Source organism: Sciurus carolinensis, chromosome 7, assembly GCF_902686445.1.
Source record: "Sciurus carolinensis chromosome 7, mSciCar1.2, whole genome shotgun sequence".
Taxonomy (NCBI): domain Eukaryota; kingdom Metazoa; phylum Chordata; class Mammalia; order Rodentia; family Sciuridae; genus Sciurus; species Sciurus carolinensis.
The window spans coordinates 22,278,503-22,299,660 of NC_062219.1; the positions used below are offsets into that span (position 1 = coordinate 22,278,503).

At 39.6% G+C, this 21,158-nt stretch overlaps 1 protein-coding gene across 2 annotated transcripts; it reads left to right on the forward strand.

Moving 5' to 3' along the window:
• Positions 1-706: 706 nt before the first annotated feature.
• On the forward strand, positions 707-21,158 carry Fuca2 (alpha-L-fucosidase 2). 2 transcript variants are annotated; one of them, XM_047557992.1, is made up of 7 exons: positions 707-1,007; positions 3,392-3,579; positions 5,885-6,224; positions 8,733-8,943; positions 9,477-9,667; positions 14,774-14,882; positions 20,978-21,158. In XM_047557992.1, the coding sequence occupies exons 1-7, from the start codon at positions 787-789 to the stop codon at positions 21,104-21,106; spliced, it is 1,389 nt and encodes a 462-aa protein (XP_047413948.1). In that variant the 5' UTR covers positions 707-786; the 3' UTR covers positions 21,107-21,158. The 2 variants fall into 2 exon arrangements, with proteins under 2 accessions (XP_047413948.1, XP_047413947.1); XM_047557991.1 differs by lacking the exon at positions 20,978-21,158 and adding an exon at positions 16,560-17,559 and having other exon boundaries at positions 710-1,007.

Below are 21,158 nucleotides of genomic sequence, written 5' to 3' on the forward strand. Positions count from 1 at the left end.
CTGTTTCCCTCCAGTTTCATTTTACATCCCAGGGAGCTTTCCAGAGAGTCCTGCTCAGGTCTACCACTTGACTGTTGACTGACAGCAGGATGATATCAGACTTTCAAGTTCCCACTGCTGTGGCAACTCCAGGTCACTTTGGCCAGTGCTGACTGGTTCTATTTGGAATCTGTTCTTACAGATTTTGTACTTAGGCCTGAGTTCTGGGGTCAGGTCTGTCACTTCGGAGTCACTTGTCCTCTTATCACTTTTTACACCTGCATTTCTCCTTCAGGTAACAGGTAGTTTGCCCAGGAATGTAACATATCCTGTTGACTTAAGCCAGGTGGGGCTACAGGTAGAAAAGAAAGCATTTGGGTCAGCGCAGAGGGCCCAGTTTATAGATTTATTCCCTTAATCTCATGTTCCCACCACTCATACCTGTCTGTCCCCTATCAATACCAGATTGAGGGCAGAGTTGCTGGTCACGGGTCTCTGATTCACACTAACTTTTTTCTTCTCAAAGCAGAATGGAAGTTTTAGCTAAGCAGTCTGGGGGCTGGCTTTGAAGTAATAACTGGCCTTCTTAGTTATGCAAGTGAACCGGACAGCCCTCCTGGGTTGATTGAGTCCAAGGGCCCCAGAGCAGCCACTCCCTACTCACAGGGAGAGGGTAGCCGGTCATCTGACCGAGGCCTGCTTGGTCAGGTGACAGTGGCAGAGCCTACTTAGGAGGAGGAGACGCGGAAGTACAGCGCTCCAGGGGCCGCCAGAGCTTGCAGGCGGGATCGTCGCCGCCCGGGGGGCATGTTGTCCCCGGAGCTGGCGCGCACGCGCCTCGCGCTCCCTCTGCTGCTCCTGCTGCTGCCGCCCCCACCCGGCCCCGCCAGCTGCGCCGCGCCCTACGACCCCACCTGGGAGTCGCTGGACACCCGCCCGCTGCCCGCCTGGTTCGACCAGGCCAAGTTCGGCATCTTCATCCACTGGGGCGTGTTCTCCGTGCCCAGCTTCGGTAGCGAGTGGTTCTGGTGAGTGAGCCGCCCCCTCGTCTCCCGGCAGGCTCCTCTTTGTCGCCCGCCCACCGACCCCGGACACGCCTCAGCGCACCTGTTTGCAGAGTTTCACCTGCCCGGTGTCAGCGCCTGGTGCTGGGCGAGCACTGGACTGTCCTTCCGCGTGACCGCAAGTTTCCAGATGCTGTCCGCGGCTCTGGCTTCTCACCTCCTGGAAAGTTGCGCTTACGGAGTTAGGACACTGCGTGTGCCATGGAGGGACCCGAAACATCAGTGTCTGTGGGGGAGACCCTGACTCACACCCACGTCCCACTGTTGTCCCGCGGCTGCCTGCCCGCTCTCCGTCACTAGGCCTTGAAGTCCTGTTAAAACCCGCTTGTGATAAGCGAAACGTCTTTCTTTTGATTTTGTTTTCAAACCGGATCTCACTAAGGTGCCCAGGTTGGTCTGGAACTCCCAGGGGACTCCTGCCTTAGCTTCGGGAGTCGCTGGGATCTCAGGAGTGTGCCACCCTGCCTGGTTGGAACCGTCTGTAAAAGTTGCTGGCGTGATACCTGAGATCATTTTAACACAGCACACCAGTGTGCGGAAGGAGGGCGGGATGGATGGTGGGCACCCACCTGAGATGCTGAGGCAGGAGGGTTGGGAGGTGGAGGTCAGCCTGGGCAACTTAGTGAGACGGTCTCAAAAAAACAGAACAAAACCCCTTCACATCGTTAGTAGACTGCCAAATGAAAGGTGCTGCACAAAAACGTGTTAGATTTTCATCCTGAGATCTATATCAAAAAGTGCATGTGATCTTATAAACGGTTACACAAAACTTTTCTGATTAAGTGCTTCAAGTGTGCAGCTCTTCCCAATGGAACTGAGTGGGTACATGAATATGTGTGTGTGTATATTTGTGTTCAGTTTTCTGATGGTCCCAATTTCTTTTGTAGTTTTGGTGATTGAGCCCAGGAGCATTCTTACCACAGAGTTACATCTCCAACCCTTTTTCTTCTTAAATTGGAGACAGGCTCTTCATTTGCTTGGGCTGGCCTTGAACTTTTGACCCTTCTGCCTCAAGAGGAGGAATCCTAGTTGCTGTGATTACAGGCTTGTGCTACTGTGCCAGGCTTACAGATCAACTTAAAAGATAAAAATGTTGACAGGAGGTATAGCATCATTAGCAGCATGCTGGAGACCCTGAGCTCAATCCCTAGCAGTAAAAAATAAAAAATAAAAACAAACAGAAAAGTGAAGAAAAAAAAAATAAAAAGGTAAAACTACACCATGAATCGGTAGTGCTATTTTCACTTTGAGGTATCAAAATCCCAGGTAAATGGTGTAATAATAGGACTTTTTTGCCTCACAGAATAAGAAGTTTAGAAGTAGTTGGCTCATTGATAAAATCAAAGATGTAGCCTCTGTCCGAGGGCTTGACCCTTCAGAATCACGTGACAATGACCAGATCAAAAACTCACACAGCCTGCAACCTTGCCCCAAGGCAGGAAGGCCAGTTTGCCTTTTTGCTAGGAAAGAAGTCAGTCTCAGAAACCCCCAGGCTGCTTTTCCCCCAAGGACCACCGGCCAGTGTAGTTTTCACTTGTGTGTCCTAGCTGCAGTGGAAGCTTGGAGAATATGCATGTGGCTTTGGCCAGGCACAGGACGGTACTCGCCATGTATCATGTTCACCAGCGAAGTCTTCACAGCCAGAAGAGCCTCTAGTCATCTTTGGGGATGCAGGGCTGTCGGTGCATTTGCTTATCCTGTGGAAGTACTCTTACAAAAGGAGATGACCCACAAGGCTGAAGATTGGGTCAGAGATGGGCAGGCATCTGTTTTGTGAGGATAGTTACTGTTGGGTTGATCTCAGATGTTTTAGATGTACATTTCCTTATGTAGCCTTGTGGAAGCAGTTTAGGCTCAGTATACAGTTGCTCAGAATGAATGAATATGACAAGTAATCCTTGAAGCCTGAGATAACTTGTTAAAAACAGCATCTTCTTAATTTTACCCGTGTTTCTTTCTCTTCTCATCCCCAAATGTGTTTTCTGCATGTTGTTTTAGGCATGTCATCTTCTCTTTTGGAGCCTTAGTCTCTTATGTTACAAAGGATTTAATATGTAAAGACCATACTCGGTGGTATGATTTAAAAGTGAAGAACTAAGAAAATAGCTAGCTGGGTTGTCCAGAATGCTTTAATTTCAGAGCTGAGAGGATTTCACAGGGGCATAGAGGGGAAATAAGAGGGTAGTTTTGATTTACATCAGCTTTCCTTAATGCAAAGTCAAGTTGATGAGGAAGTGAAGAGGATCTGGATAATTTTTGAGGAAAGGGGAGATTTAGAGGGGAATGGAGCAATTATTTCAAATGGTTATGTTTGTGCTGTTTATGTGCTCCTGCTTCTTTTCCCACAGGTGGTATTGGCAAAAGGAAAAGAGACCAAAGTTTGTGAACTTTATGAAAGATAATTACCCTCCTGATTTTAAGTATGAAGATTTTGGACCACTGTTTACAGCAAAATTCTTTAATGCAAACCAGTGGGCAGATATTCTTCAGGCCTCTGGTGCCAAATATGTTGTCTTGACTTCCAAACATCATGAAGGTAAGCATAGCCGGTGCCGATAGTACCTAGGAAGCGAGAAGTCATTCCTTTGGAAGAAACAGCTAAAGCAAGTTCATCCCTATGAGATCAGTTTTCTCCAAAGTAGAGACTGGCATTTGTTTATAATTTAAGGACCACGTGTTCCACCTAAATTGAGAGGCAGTTGGGATACAGATCACATACTCCACAGAACAAGATGGTCACAATTTGTTCTATGCACGTTTATTTTCCAGCATCACCTAAAGCTATCTGAAGTAGGATGAGAGTGGCAGGTGAAAGTTTCTGATCAGAATTGCATACTTACCTTTCTTTCCTCTGAATACATTCTGTGAAGGCACCATGAGGTCTATGTTGCTTCATTCTTGCCTCATTACTAATATACCTGACTGTACTTTTGGCTAACTCTTAGGTGACCAAATGGTGTAAATGGTGGATAAGTTACTAGTGATCAATACAGATTACTTGGAGGGAAAAGGATTAAGGGTGCCTAGAAATATAGTTCATGGAGGAATGTCTAAAAGAGAACACCGTGATCCTACACTAACAGGTTGGACTCCAGCTATTACCACTCAGTATCCATAAGACCCAGGACACATCAGCAAATTATTATTGTCCCAAAGGCATGATAATTCATTAGGTAGTTTACTTTGCATGACTGTCTTTGCCTTGATAAAAGAAAATTTGCCTCATTGTTTTCTCTAAGAGAACGAAGGACATAGGAAGGGAGGACCAAAACTCTGGAATTATCTTAGAATATTTTCCCCCAGACCACAGTCTTTAGCTTCATTATTCTTCCTTATAGATATTTCTCCTGCTGAGATGGATATTTATTAAGTGTTTGCTTGAGATCATGTTAATTTCCTAATATCTATGAACTTCCCCAACCTCTATGGCACAAAGTATTACATAGTGAGCTTATAGAAACACCACCACCACCACCATCAACCAATAACCTTAAATTGTGAGGACAGATGACACAGCCTGCCTTTATACATTCTCAGGGACCATTGTTGTCAGATTTTTTTTTTTTTAATGGAAAATGCACTGCTGGTCTCAGGAGGAACTATAACTGTGTGAGCTTATGGTGGCAATACTGAGTCAAAGATCCTAGTGGTTACTGTACTGCCTGACATTAGGGTCTGTTAAGTCGAAAATTTTTGAGTTAAGACCTCAAATATTAACACTGCTTTGAAGTTTACCATGAACATCTTTGGAATAAGTGCAAACTATTTTAAAAACTCCTTAAAATAAATCTGAAGAGAGACTCAATCTTAACACTTGTCCTAATTTATAAGAGTAAAGTGAATCACCAAAGGTGTCTGATGAATGTCTGTTCTCAAAGACTCTCTTAGACTTGACTGGAACAGTAACAGGGTACCTGTGACTCCATCTAACTGTGTTTGAGTCTTTCATATTGTTTCTTGACTCCATCTAACTGTGTTTGAGTCTTTCATATTGTTTCTTAAGCATTTCAGCTTATATCTCTCTTTGAACATGTTTATATAGAACAACTAGCAATCTAAATGCCAATTCCTGTTAAAATATGAATTATTTCAAAATGCTTATGTAATGGTATACTATTTTTCTCAACTATTTAATTGGTAAATTATTCACTTTTGGGTGATTTAAAAAGCAACATCTAAGTTTATGGGTTTAGAGTAGGATGAGGTGGATAGCATGAAACTACTGGGAAGTAGTGTCTTTTCTGCCTGTTGGTTAAATGACTTATCAAGCTCACGGGGATTTACTACACATGGATCGCTAGTGTTCTAAGGATCATACCATGATAAAATCCTACAACCAAGCAGTTTACCTTTGTGTTTGGATGAGAAGTCAGATAAGAAACTTGCAGGAATGCATCTCGGGATCCTCATCGTAAACAGTGGTGGTCGTTGTTCAGCTTGTGGGTGTGGAAGGTGTCCTCTTGGAGCATTCTGCTGTGGTTGGTTGTTTACTTTGCTTTGACCCTGTGCCAGCAGTCAGCTGGGCATAGTGAAGCCAATGATAGTCATGATACTGTCCCTCAAGGATCTCAAAGTCTTAAGGGGAAAGACATTGGAGATAGATCACACGATGCAGACCTTACAGTGTACCCCAAATGATGTTTTTAAAGATCTAGGTTCCACCCTGTTTAAATTCTCATTTGTTTCTCTTATAAGAAAAGAATATATATTGTGAAAAAATTGCTAAACAGTGGTCATATGTTGAAATAGTTATTTATATTTTACATCAGCATTGTTTGGGCATTATTATGGTGGAAATTTACTGAAGTAAAATTGATGATGCTTTTTAATGTCACCTTCAGGCTTTACTTTGTGGGGTTCAGAATATTCCTGGAACTGGAATGCTGTAGATGAGGGACCGAAGAGGGACATCGTCAAGGAACTTGAAGTGGCTATCAGGAACAGAACTGACTTGCGTTTTGGACTGTACTATTCCCTTTTTGAATGGTTTCATCCGATCTTCCTTGAAGATGCATCCAGTTCCTTCCGTAAGCAACACTTTCCAGTTTCTAAGACGTTGCCTGAGCTCTATGAGTTGGTGAAAAGGTACCAGCCTGAGGTTCTGTGGTCGGATGGAGACGGAGGGGCACCAGATTCCTACTGGAACAGCACAACCTTCTTAGCCTGGTTGTACAATGAAAGGTATGTATGCTGTTAGGGGACTGTGATTGCCCAGGCGCTCCTTATATGCATATCGCATTTAAATTCACATACTTCTTGAAATATTTCCTTTTAGGCTCATCTGTGATATGAAAGTGCAAAAATGTTGGAGTCTGCCAAAAAACTGAGGCAGCACGGAGACCCCTTCTCCAAATCCCTATTCTGTGATCAAGTCAGAAAGATTTCAGACATGTTGCTCAGAGTTACAGGCATGAGTTTTTTGGAAGCAATAGGAAAGGGGAAAGGGCACACTTTTAAGGGAAAGAGTAGGTCCTCCTAGAGAGGAGAGGGACAGTGTGCCTCTCCTGCCATCCACTTTTACTGGGGGTTCCAAGGAAAGTTTCTAGAGCCCCACCTCAGCAGGACGATATCAGACCTTTGAGTCCCCACTGCCATGACAACCGTAGGTCACTTTGGACAATGCTGACTGATTCTATTTTGAACCTGTTCTTACAGATTTTATGCTTAGGAGGAATGATCTTTATCTCCTTGAGTTCCGGGGTCAGGTCTGTATAAGGGTCATAAAAGTGCCCCTACTTCAGAGTAACTTGTACTCTTCTTATGACTTTTTGTGCCTACATTTCTTCTTCAGATAACAGGTAGTTTGCTGAGACATATCCTGACTACTTAAGCCAGGCATGTGATAGCTTTTGTTTTTTAATATTTGTTTTAGATGTTGATAGATCTTTATTTTATTCATTTATTTATATGTGGTGCTGAGAATTGAACCCAGGGCCTCACACATTTGAGGCAAGCACTCTACCCCTGAGCCACAACCCCAGTCGTGCAATAACTTTTTAAAAGAGAAAACATTTGGAGGTTAGCACAGAAGGACCAGTTTAAAGAATTATTCCCTTAACCTCCTGTTCTTACCACTCAGGTCTGTCCCTTATCAGGAAGGAAATCATAAATAATGCTTATTAGCTGTATCAATATTTACTTGGAATTATCAGAAGTAAACAAATTCGGAGCCAAAGACAACTTTGTTGTGTGATTTTGAAGTCAGACTAAGAATCACAGGATCAAGAACTTTAAAGTATTGTTTTTGTGGGTCCTTCTTTTAATCAACGACTCTGGTCTGTTATGGTCCATGTGCTATGTTTTGATTACGCGCTTTCCCTTTCCTCTAATTGCTTCTTTTTATCCTCCCACCTTACCACCCTGTCTGAGTCAGCCTTGCCCAAGCTCTTTGCAGTCGTCTTCAGCATTGTGACCTCTTCCTCTTCTTTCCTGTTACTTCCTTGCATGTGCAGGCCTGTCCTGTATGAACTGGGAGCTCTCGTTGAACTCCTCCGTTGGGCTAGGACCACGGGCATCGCATTTACTTTTTGGAAAGCACTAGATACTGTGCCATGAAGCCAGGAAGCCTTCTGCTTTTACTTCCTGGGTCCACAAAGCATGTAAATACATGTTCTGGAAAATTCTTGATACCCAAAATGATAGTGTTTCCAGGCATTCCTTCCAAGGGAAAAGACTGGAAGCCATCTGCTTTGGTTTGTGAATCAAAACTGCTTCCTTGGAGGTGCTAAATGTAGAGGAGGAAGATTTTCATCTTTAGCAAGGGAATTTCTGTCATCTACAACAAATATTTTGAAAACAATGGAAAACATTTTCTGAATTCAAGGCACATCTCAGTTACATCTACACCAGGATTATGTTCTCAGAACAAAAGCCACCCACTCCCAAGACACATCCAAGTTGTCATGGCTGTGATGTGCTAAGATTGGAACATTTGTTCTTGATACAGCACAAACTTCTCACATTAGCGTGGGAGAGGGGGCAGTGACCTTAAGTATGCTCAAGAAGTTGTATCTGACTTGATCTGAAAAAATTGACACCAAGACCTGTTATGAGCTGTATTAAAATGCATTAAATGAAACAGTAGAGAGTAAAGATGTTGTTAATGATTAAATGTATTCTACATGACAAAAGAAAAAAAAACTGCCTTCTTTAAGTGCAGTGAGTTTCCTCTGTGTGAACTACCAGTCATGATAAGACATGTTGTGAGGATATTTCACATGATTTAAGCAGTTGATTTTTCTGAGATTTTTCATTTTTAGGCACAATTAGAAGAGAAAGGCTGGAATATACATTTGAGATTATTAGAGAAAAATATATTGGGTATAAATCTAGTTCGGGCTGCCATCCACAGCGTGGGAGGCAGAGGTTCACATAATAGTATAATGCGCTTATACATGCAGTGTGTGCTGGGCACTGGGCTGTTTTACATCCATTATTTTTGTTCTAGTAATAATGAGGTGGTTGGTTATTCAGAGGAGATAACCTGCTCTAGGCCTTGGAGCTAGAAGGCTGACGGAGCAGGACTCCAATCAACCCAGCTCTATTTGACTTCAGAACCTTAGGGGTCCCACTTTGTCATGCTGTGGTCATTTTTCAGGAGTGAATTTCAGCTAGACCTTTTTTCAGTGACATTTCTTTTTGCATATAAGACACTTTTTCTTTGAAAAAAAATTATACTTCTCATTTCAGCCCAGTTCGGAACACGGTAGTCACCAATGATCGTTGGGGAGCTGGCTGCATCTGTAAGCATGGTGGCTACTATACCTGCAGTGATCGATATAACCCAGGACACCTTTTACCACATAAGTGGGAAAACTGTATGACAATAGACAAGTTTTCCTGGGGCTATAGGAGGGACGCTGGAATTGGCGACTATCTTACAATTGAAGAATTGGTGAAGGTACAGTAAAGTGTCTAATGGCTGTTAAAAATTGTCATGTTGCTAATAAGTGGATGATGACACATAATGGGGGGTGGGAGGGGTTAGTGTTAGGGTTAGAGTTAGGGTTAGGGAGGGGGGCAAGAATGGAGGAAGGAAGGACTGTATAGAGGGAAAAGAGGGGTGGGAGTGGTGGGGGGGAAGGGAAAAAATAATAGAATGAATCAAACAACATTACCCTATGTAAATTTATGATTACACAAATGGTATGCCTTTATGCCATGTACAAACAGAGAAACAACATGTATCCCATTTGTTTACAATAAAAAAAAAAAACTTAAAAAAAATTGTCATGTTCTTAATAGTGAGGTTGTGTAGGAATGATTTTTTTACGATTGGGGTAGCTCAGTGACCTACAAACTCAGGGCATTATTCTATGTCTCGGTTTGTTCTTCCAGATAGTGACTAAATGTACATAGAAAATTACAATGTATTAACACATAGAAGATGGATTTTTTTTGACCTAAGAACTGTGTTTATTCTTAATTTTCTAGCAACTTGTGGAAACAGTTGCATGCGGAGGAAATCTTTTGATGAATATTGGGCCCACACTAGATGGCACCATTTCTGCAATTTTTGAGGAGCGATTAAGGCAAATGGGGACCTGGCTAAAGGTCAACGGGGAAGCCATTTATGAAACCCACACTTGGCGATCCCAGAACGACAGTGTCACCCCAGATGTGTGGTAAGTCCTTCTGGTTACCAAGTACCATTTGATAGAGGAAGGCATTTAAATTTCTCAAAGATAAAAAGAGCAGGATAACAAGGGAATAACAGGATAACGCATCCAAAGTACTTTCCAACTTCACTCAAATACAAAGAGAAGGAGAAGAATTAGCATATTTTTGAACACTTAATGTTTTTCAAATTCTAGATATCTTCTAGTGGTGGACAAACTTTAGCCCTAAATTGTCAGCTCTCATAAGACTGTAAGCCATTCAAAGAAGTTGAAAATGCTGAGTGGTTAATCTAAAACAGATTACTTACTGTTGAATCATTTCAGTAAATTCTAACTTTTGCAGATGTTACATCCTATCATATTACAAAGCAAGAGGTATCCAAGGGAGGAGAAAAAAGCCAAATTACAGAGGATTTTGGGAAGATGGCCAAGTAGGAGACCCCAGGTATCTGTCCTCCTACTGAGACAACAGCTATACTGGTTGAATTTGTCCGGTGGCCAACAAGCACAAGATAAGATACTGAACATCACTAATCATTAGGGAAATGCAAATAAAATCCATAATGAGATCCTACCTCATGTCCACTAAGATGACTACTATTAAAAAATAAGAAGCAAGTAAGTGTTGATGGGATGTGGACAGATTGGAACCCAGAGCACTGTTAGAGGGAATGGAAAATGGTACAGCTACTTAGAAAACAATATGGCAGTGCCTCCAAAAATTAACCATGGGATTAGCCCTTGATCCACGAATTCTACTTCTAGGTAGAGTACCCACAGTGGCATATGTGCCGGGCAAGTGCTTTACCACTGAATTCTTGTATACCCTATGCTCGTAGCAGAATTATATTCACAATAGCTAAAATGTGGAAGCTACCCAAGAGTCCGTTGACAGATGAATGGATAAGAAAAGATGTCATGTACATATACTGTGGTATCTACATATTACTCAGCCTTGAAAAGGAAGGAAATTCCTATGTATACTATGCATAGATAAACATTCTTGTTGCTCTGGAAAATAAAATAAACCCAAAACAAATACCATGTGATTCCATTTTGAGAGGTATATAGAGTAGTCAAACTCAGAGACAGAATTTAGAGTAGTAGTTGCCAGGGGTTGGGAGAGAAGGAGATGGGAAGTGATTAATGGGTACAGAGCTGAGTTCAAGAGAGTTATAGAGATGGATGGTGGTGTTGGTTGTATAACATTATGAATGTATCTAATAACACTGAACTATACACTTAAAAAAGTTTAAGATGATAAATTGTGTTATATCTTACTGCAATTAAAAAAAATTGGAAAAAAATTGGCCCAAAACAGCATTATTCTTATTGATGAAAAAATGTGTTACTTGTTTATATTATGCTAATAAATCTAAACCTGATGCTTCTTTAAAACTATCTTAACTTGCTTAATTTTCTTTAACTAATATTTTTGTAAAAGTTTTTCCTCAAGCTTCTCTCTGACTTTGGGAAGTTTCTGTGTGCCAATGAGTACCCAAATCACACTGCAAACCTAATGGTTTTTGATGTGAGGCCTTCATATGTATACATACATGCAGTGTCAGCGAAATTCTAAAATTGCACCCCTGTGCACTTAAGTGAGTACTGCCTATCAAATACGAATCAGAAGATTAAACTAAATGTTCTCGTTCAATCTTACTTGACTTACAACTTAAAACCTATAGTCAACTCACTGAAGAAAATAAGTAAGGCAATCTATACAGAGGCAAATAATGGTAAAATTTCTTACAAATGTTGCATCTTGGAGAAGCCATAATGAGAACTCAGTGCCAATTCTTCCTGTTACAGATAGTTTAAATCTAGTTTTAGAATTTGCTTCTGCAATTTTAATTTCACAATCATTGATAATTATTCTATCAAGAGTTTATTTCGATAACTAAAAATAAAAGACAAAATATTTAATGTGACTTATGAAGCTGAGTGTCTGGCTCCATCACCTTCTAGTCCAAGTGACCCTGGGTCTCCCTGGCTCTTGGAGCTCTTCTCAGCTGGGCATCCTGCCTGCCCCACACCCCGCTTCTGCTTATGGTCATCTGCAGACTCCCAGGTCAAACCTTGAAATCCTTTGAGAGTTTAGCCCTGGCTCACTATCCCTCTTTCCAGAACAGTTCTTAGAATACTTCTTAGTGATTTTACTGCATCTACTCATCTTTCTAACTTGCTGTGTGACCTCTCTCCTAGGGATCTTGTCTGTTCTACCTTTGCTACCCCTCAGCCCTCTCAAGTTTTCTTTTCTTCCTTATCCAGGTCAGATCTCTGGCCCATCGCTGCAATTAATTCACTGCACATGCCCTCAGCTCCTTAGTCTCTCTCTGATTTATTCACTTAATGGAACATTAGCTTTGGTTAAGTTCAGTTCCACATATCCATGGCTGCCCCTAGACAAATAATGTCACTAGAAACACATGTGCACATGTACAGTGTCAATTTATATCACTTTAATTTAAGGTCAATTCTTGGGGACTTTTTGTTCATTTGTGGTGCTAAGGATCTAACCCAGGGCCTTGCACATGCTAAGCCAGGACTGTACCACTGAGCTACAGCCCCAGTCTTAATTCTTGTTTTATGGATTCCATCTTGAAACAGATACTTAAGGATTATTGTAGCAATTCTCCTTTTTTACTCTGTACCAATACCATGCCATTTTTGTTACTATAGCTCTGTAGAATAATTTAAGGTCTGGTATTGTGTTGCCTCCTGCTTCACTTTTCTCGCTAAGGATTGCTTTGGCTATTCTGGGCCTCTGATGTTTCCAAATGAATTTCATGACTGCTTTTTCTATTTCTATGAAGAGTGTCATGGGAATTTTATTAGGAATTGCATTAAATCTGTACAGCACTTTTGGTAGTAGGGCCATTTTGACACTATTAAGCTGCCATACTACCTAATCTGCCTATCCAGGAACATGGGAGCTGTTTCCTTCTTCAAAGGTCTTCAATTTCTTTCTTTAGTGTTCTGAAGTTTTCATTGTAGAGATATTTCACCTCTTTTGTTAGATCGATTCCCCAACTCTTTTTTAAGGTTATTGTGAATGGAATAGTTTTTCTTTTTCAGCTGATTTGTCATTGGTGTATAGGAATGCAACTGATTTACAGGTGTTTGTTTTATATCCTGGTACTTTGTTGAATTCAACTGAGTTCTAGAGGATTTCTGATGGAGATTTTTTTTTTTTTTTTTTTTTTTTAAGAGATCACGTCTGGGCAAATAGGGATAGTTTGAGCTATTCTTTTCCTATTCATATTCCTTTAATTTCTTTCTTTTGTCTAATTGTTCTGGCTAGGGTTTCCAGGACTATGTTGAATAGGAGTGGTCAAAGAGGGCATTTTTGTCTTGTTCCAGTTTTTAGCGGGACAGTTTTCAATTTTTCTCCATTTAGAATGATGTTGACCTTGTGTTTAGCATATGTAGCTTTTGCAATGTTGAGGTATGTTTCTACTATCCCTAGCTTTTCTAGTGTTTTGAACTTGAATGGATGCTGAATCTTGTGAAATGCTTTTTCTGTATCTGTTGAGATAATCATGTGATTCTTGTCCTTAAGCTATTGATGTGATGGATTATGTTTATGATTTTCATATGTTGAACCAGGCTTGCATCCCTGCAATGAACCCCACTTGATCATGGTGCACTATCTTTTTAATATGGTTTTGTATGTGATTTATCAGGATTTTATTAAGAATTTTTGCATCTATGTTCACCAGGGATATTGATCTGAAGTTTTTTTTCTGGTTGTTTCTTTGTCTGGTTTTGGTATCAGAGTGATGCTAGCTTCATAGGATGAGTTTGGAAGGATTCCCGCCTTTTCTATTTCATAGAATACTTTGAGTAGTATTGGTGTAAGTTCTTCTTCGAAGGTCTTGTAGAACTTGGCTGGGAATTCGTCTGGTCCTGGGCTTTTTGTTGTTGTTGGTAGGCTTTTGATGGCATCTTCGGTTTTATTGCTTGAAATTGATCTGTTTAACTTTTGTATGTCCTCCTGATTCCATTTGTGCAGGCCACATGTCCTTAGAAATTTGTCAACGTCTTCATGATTTTCTATTTTATTGTAGTATAGATTTTCAAAGTAGTTTTGGATTGCATCTTCAGTTCTCCCCTTTTTCTAAATCTATTCCCATCAGCATATGAACATGTTATTTCTTTCATCTTAAAAAAAGTTCTTTTGACTCTACTTCCATTTATAGATACCTACTCATTCTTTCCTTTAGGGCAAAACATCTTGAGAGAATCTCCAACTTTCTGCTCTGGTTTTCCTCTTGAACCCACTGTAGTTAGACTTCCACTCCCTATACTCCTCATAATTGCTGTTACCAAGTCCCCTGTCGCCTCTGGTGATTAATTCCCACTCTTCCATTTTTCTGAACATTTTGGCAGCCTTTGCCTCAGTTGACTGCCATTTCTCCTGGTTTTCATTGCACCGCTTGGCAGTTGCTTTATAATCTCTTTTGTTGGTCCCGCCTGATTTTCTCCACTTCTGAATCTTGGAGGCCCTGTGGCTTACTCCTTGGGCTTCAAATTTTCTCTCTAGTTCTTAATTTCCAAGTTGATCTATCCATTTTCTTGGCTTCAAATGACCTATTGAAGACCTCTCCACATGTCTATTTCCACTTGGATAGTATAGTAACGAGTATAGTAAAGCTGTATGTCCAAAATGGAAGTCTTGATTTAAAATTTTCACTATAAACTAGCTGAGTGCTGTTCTCCTTGGATCCCTAACTGAACACAATACAACAGTTGGCACATGCATGTCTGGGAAGATTTGAATAAGCAGGTGGAAAGCCATCTAGCCCTTGTGTTCTACCTACTTAGTTCATTCCCATCCTTCATTTCCAGCTCCATGAGAGCAGTCTGAGAAGAGCACTAGCCAAAGAACATTCTTTTCTCCTAAGAACTTCATGTTAGTATTGGAGGAATGGAGAGAAGTGCTATTTATACCACAAGGGGGCTATTCTCTTTCCTTTTTATTAATGGACAGCTTGGTAAATATTTACCACATAGAATTATTTCTAAAATAATACTAGACCTGACCCATAAATAAGGAGAAATGTGGGATTTAACTTGTTACTATACTTTCTATTTTTTTCTTTTAACCAGGTATACATCTAAACCTAGGGAAAAATTAGTCTATGCCATCTTCCTTAAGTGGCCTACCTCAGGAAAGCTCTTTCTTGGTCAACCCAAAGGTATCCTGGGGGAAACAGAGGTAAGAGGAAATTTCCTTTTTATTGTTCCTTTCAATTGCTGACTTAAATATCCTAATGAGATCATAACTTGTTTTAATTTCAAGGGGAACCTTATGTATGTTCCTCTTATAGCTAATAAGAGTAACTTTGAAATGAGTTTCATCAATTGCAAATGTTTGGCCAAAATTTTTTTGAAATTTTTTTCTAAGAAAACTAAACTTAGAAAACAGATACATTATCTCCATACATATTAATATAAAATAGACACAGTCCTTTAGTCATTTTACATTGTTCAAGTTTACTGATCTTTTCATAAAATTGAAATTCAGGTGCTTCCTCTGACACCCTGGCCCAGAATACATATGATGTACGATTTAAGATGTCATGAACCTACTTTTTTTTCTACCCAGGATTGAATCCAGGGGCACTTAACCACTGAGCCACATCCCAGCCTTTTAAAACAAATATGTTTTATTTAGATACAGGATCTTGCAAAGTTGCTTAGCAAAGGCCCTCCTTGCTAAGTTGCTGAGACTGGCCTTGAACTTGCAACTCTCCTACCTCATCCTCTCGAGTCTCTGGGGTTACAGGCATGTACCACCATGCCTGGCTATTTACCCTACTATCTTAATTTAACTGTTGTAACCACCAGCTCTGATGGCCAGTCCATTTTGATATATTTTATGGCTTATTCTTAAGATGTTGATGATTCCTTTGGAGAGTTGTTTAAATGAGCCTCTTGCTATCACTTACCACATTTCATTTGTAACACTATGGTTGATCAGACAGAAAGAAGATGAACTTCAAATCTAAAGTTTAGGTACACCTTTGAAGTCTGGATATGACATTATTTAATTTTATCTACGTTTTCTTTGGTACCAGTTAATATCATGATTTAAAAATGCACGAGATGCTGGGCGTGATGGTGCATGTCTATAATCCCAGCTATTTGGGAGGTTGAAGCAAGAGGCTCACAAATTCAAGGCCACTCTGGCCAGCTTAATGAGATCCTGATTCAAAATAAAACTAAAAAGGGTTATAGCCTAAAAGTCCATTAATGCAAAGCTATTGATGAATATTTTCTTGGTAGACTGCTGATCTAGCATATGAGAGGCTTTTTGACAGCAAAAAAATAAAAGTAGGGGATTTTGTTCTTATATTAATCCATCTGATGAAGTTATGGTTCAAAATACTCCTAGCATATGTAGGGAATAACTTGTTTAATCCACTTAGTATAATTAAGATTAAGGCTGTAAAACAATTACAGCAGTAACTGATTAAATTTTTATATTATGGATTAGTGGAGACTATTGGAAAATCTGGGGAGGAACAGGGGCTAAAGAAGGGAGTGTTTCTCCAAACATTTAGTGTTAAGAGCTGGGCAGGCCTTGGTTGAACAGACTGGTTCCAGTCTTTTTCTATCTGATTCTTTGGCATTTCCCCACCTTGGACACTCTATTCAAGCTTTATGATTCTGTCTCCCCCAGTCTCTGTACACTTTTATTTTCTTCTTGAGAATAATAAAGGAAAAAGATAGATGTATTCACTCAATTGAGTTAAAATTTGTGACTCACTAAAGGTAAAAATGTATCTTCTGTCAATGTGCTGTGTTAGAAATATCAATCACTCCTTCCCCAAAGAAAGTGGGTGGATCGGAGTGAGATGCATCTGGAGACTTTGCATGTTTCTAATTTCAGGTAAAACTACTGGGACACGGACAGCAACTTAACTGGATTTCTTCAAAGCCAGATGGCATTACGGTAGAACTGCCACAGCTAAGCTTTCCTCAAATGCCCTGCGAATGGGGCTGGGCTCTTGCAATAACTAACGTGATGTAAGTGCAGCAGAGAGGCCTGTGCGTCAGTCAGCTCTACACTAGGAAATGTTAGGTGTCTCTAATTATACCACGTGGGGAAAGCAAACGTAAAACTGATCAAGAAAAATCAAGTAATTAGACAACACAGCCCTCTCTTCCTTTTCTCCCTCATTGCCTAAATTACTCCTGTTATTATTTTAACCTCTCAGTGCACTTTACCATTTCAGTTTCTTCTCTTCACATTGAATTCATTTCCATGTGTGAGTCAGAGGTGGAATAATTTTTTGTTTTAGTTTTGCTAGGAATTGGTGGTGCTATGAATTGTGTGTCGCTGCCCCCATTCTTACGTTGAAGGTCCTAACCCCCCATGTGACTATATCTGGAAATAGAGATTTATGAAGAGGTAATTAAGATTAAGTGAACATAAGGGTAGGGCTCTAATTCGATAGGACTGGTGTCCTTATAAGGGAAAGATACCAGAGATGCAAGAGCACAGAAGAAAGCTATGTTAAAATATAGCAAGAGCCAGGCATGGTGGCACATGCCTGTAATCCTCAGGAGGCTGAGACAGAAGGATCGCAAGTTCAAAACCATCCTCAGCAAAAGCAAGGCACTAAGCAATTCAGCGAGACCCTGTCTCTAAATAAAATACAAAATAAGGCTGGGGATGTTGCTCACTGGTTGAATGCCCCTGAAGTTCAATCCCTGGTACCCCAAAAACAAACCAACCAAAAAAAAAAAAAAAAAAACAAAGCAAGAAGGTAACCATCTGCAAGCCCAGGATAGAAGCATCAAATCAACTAGATCTGCCAGTACCTTGATATTGGACCTCCAGCCTCCAGAACTGTGAGAAAATAAATTTCTGTTGTTTGAGCCACCTAGACTGTTTTTTTTGTTGTTGTTGTTAATTTTTTTTTAAATTTATTTGTGTGTGTGTGTGTGTGTGTGTGTGTGTGTGTGTGTGTGTCTTGTTTTGTTATGGCAGCCCTAGCATACAATACAGGTATTTAATAAATTTGGCTCAATTTATATTTCCAATATATCCAGTAATAGTCTTTCCCCATCTTATTTATAAAACTGATACATGTTCATTATAGATATTTTAAAAGAGAAATGCTCAAAGATGAAATTGCTGCTCAGATTTATCACTACTAATATTTTAGAACATAGTCTTCCAGTTTTGGTGGGGGGAGGTTAGAAAGACTATGAGATTAGAGGTGTGGGTCTGTTTTTGAAGATGGGTTAATTCGAAGTCCAACTTAAATTCTTAAATTTGTTTATTTGCCTTCAAGCAAACTGAAGTTGAAAACCCTAGTTGAAAATTAGGACATCTATTCAGATATTCTCTTAGAATGAGTCAAAAATAATGCTGATTTTTAAAATGTAAGTTTAATGAAAATTTATTAAAGAACTCATTCCCCTCAACAAAATATGTTCTATATAGCCATATCTTTATTTGAAATTCTATGGGCTTCATTTTGTTACAGTCAAATGCAGATGTGTTTCAAAAAAAATCCTTCAAATAGTGAGATAAAACATTATTAATTATATTTATTTCCTAAAATCATGTCGAGGTTGAGAACTTTTTAAAAATTACTCATTGCTGAAGTTCTTGAAACAACTTTTTTTTTTCCCCTGTTGAATTGAGACAGGGTCTCACTAGACTAGACTGGCCTCAAATTTCCAGACTCAAGTGACTTTCCTGCCTCTACCTCCGAAGTAGCTGGGATTCATTTGCAATAATTAAATATTTGAAGTTATGCCAAAGCATTTATGTGGATAAATATTTCAGTAGTCCTAATCCCAATGAACATTTTATTCGAGATCTACTCCATGTAGATTTTCATAATCCCAAACATTAGGTGAAGAAAAACAAAACAAAAAAGAAACTAACCAACAAACAAAGAAAATGACAAAACAAAATCCAAACCAAATGGTATCAATAATAATTTTAATGCAAAAGTAGGTCATTTGTTTGAGGAAATTATTTTTGAGCCCAAAACTTGTGAATTGTTTAAATTCCTTCCCTGCTGTTTTGGTTGAGATGTGGTATTCCCCCCAAAAGTTCATGTGCAAAAAACGCAAGAAGGTTTGGAGGAGAAATGATTGGGTTATAGCATTAACCTAATCAGTGAATTAATCCCTACTGGGATTAATTGGTAACAGGAGGCAGGTGGGGGTGTGGCTGGAGGAGGTGGGGATTAGGGGTGTGATTTTGGGGTATATATTTGTATCTGGCAAGTGGCGACCTCTCTCTGCTTCCTGATCACTACATGAGCTGCTTTCCTCTGCCACATTCTTCTACCATGATGTTCAGCCTCACCTCAAGCCCTGAGAAATGGAGCTGGCCATTTATGAACTGAGACCTCTGAAATTGTGAGCCCTCAAACTTTTCGTCCTCTACAATTGTGCCGGTTGGGTCTTTCAGTCACAGCAGCAAAAAACCTGACTGGAACACCTGCCCATCTTTACCTCTTAAAATTGAAAATGAAGCTATGATAAAAATGGGACTAGTTCAGGAAATCATAGTTAGATACAGGGTTTAGTAAATGAGTAGCAATGAGGGGGCCACCTGAAAAAATTCAGCATCCAGAGGTGCTGATGTTTTGCCAATAACCAGACTACATAGAAAAAAGTATAGGATCATAAATTTAGATTTATGTAAGGTATATCTTGCTTATATGTGAAATGTAGTACCACTGGGTAAATTACAACTGTAATGATACCATTTCCAAGTGAGCTCATATTCAGTGGTTCCAGGTGAATATAATTTGGGTAGAACACTATTATACTAGTATTATAACAAGGATTCAAAACACTCCAAATTCTCAAAGTGATTTGAGGCATAGAAGGCAAGGATTAAGTGACCTTTCAACTATCTAACCCAATAGTTTTTATCCTCCCAGGAATTAATCCTTTTCTGAGAGTACTCATAGGCACAAAATTGCCTTACTTGAATTTTAGTAACTTTTGATTTACTTTTTTAAAAAACTATATCTCCTGTTTATTTATTTATTTTTTTAATTTTAGTTGTGGATGGACATGATACCTTTATTTTATTTATTTATATGTGGTGCTGGGGATCAAACCAGTGCCTCACACGTGCTAGGCAAGCTCTACCACTGAGCTACAACTCAGCCACTTCTGATGTACTTTTAATGACTAAACATTGAAGATAGAGTAAATTGAACTATATATTAAAGGCAAATTTTTAGATTGACTAATGTAGACATTGATGTTGATTTTGCCATTTAAAAAATAAGATTTATCTCACTTTCTTCTGAGCGCCATATTGAAGCAATGTAACTGCTCATAAAGGTAAGACTATTCAAATAAATATTCATTAGAACAAACCTTCATTTCATTTTGATTAAGTGAAAAACCTGGTTAGATAAGAATCTTCCTGCCTAATTTCCAAACAAAATAAATGCCCATATCCAACTTTTATACATATATAATAACAAGCATATTTATGCAAGTTTGAAAGTATGAAATACAGGCAGTTTAAAGTAATCTCCATTTAATCATCTCACTAGATAAACTGATGCTCTCCTCCATTTCCTTGTTAAAGTACACAGATTGATGCCCAGGGCTTTTATTTGCTAAGAACATCCATTTCCACTTGCTGAAATAAGTACAAACCAAAGGTTAGTTGAGTATGTGACTATAATGGGTTGAATAGTGTTCCCAACAATTATGAACATGATCTCACTTGGAAATGGTGTTTTTACAGATGTAATTAAGGATTGAGACAAGCACATATTGGATGTGGGTAGGTCCCAAATACAATGACAGTATCCTTCAAAGAGACTTTAGAAAAGGACACAGAGACACACATGCCTTATGAAGATGAAGCAGAGATTAGGGTTATGTTACTATATAAATCAAGGAATGCGTGGGGCCACCAAAGGCTGGAAGAGGCAGGGGAAGACTAGAAGGATCTTCCCTAGAGCCTGCAATGGGAGTGTGGTCCTACTGATACCTTGGATTTTGGATTTCTAACCAAATCTTTTGTTTTGAGCTTCCCAGTTAATAGTAATTTGTTATAGCAGCCCTGGGAAACTACTATGCTTACCAAATTGATTATGCAAGTTGAACTTTTATTAATAAGACTATTAGTTGATGAGTGTGAAAAGATATAGTTTCCATGAGAGCCAAGTTTAATACTTTAGAAAGAACAGATAAAATGTCCAGGTTTTAAAAAAAAAAACTACTTGTTAAGTGTAGGCAAAAGAGTACTAACAAATTGGAGGGAATTATAGTAAAAATGTACAAAAATTCTGCTTCTCTGGTTCACAGCCATGTAATGAAATGCACGTGATTTGTACAGGAAAGAATTACAGATCACCTACAGTGGACCTCCTCTGGATGACAGCTCTGCTAACCACTCCGCCACCAATGCCCCAACTCAGTGGGGCATTCTACTGAATTAGAAAAGGCCTAGGTCCTATGGAAGTCATTGGCAAATAAAGAGTATTTA

Bases quoted from the DNA above. Each gene is read 5' to 3' on its own strand.
- Fuca2 (XM_047557991.1), top strand. From the start codon at position 787: ATGTTGTCCCCGGAGCTGGCGCGCACGCGCCTCGCGCTCCCTCTGCTG. The intron at 3,580-5,884 runs GTAAGCATAGCC...TGTCACCTTCAG, and splicing joins GACTTCCAAACATCATGAAG to GCTTTACTTTGTGGGGTTCA. The intron at 9,668-14,773 runs GTAAGTCCTTCT...TCTTTTAACCAG, and splicing joins AGTGTCACCCCAGATGTGTG to GTATACATCTAAACCTAGGG.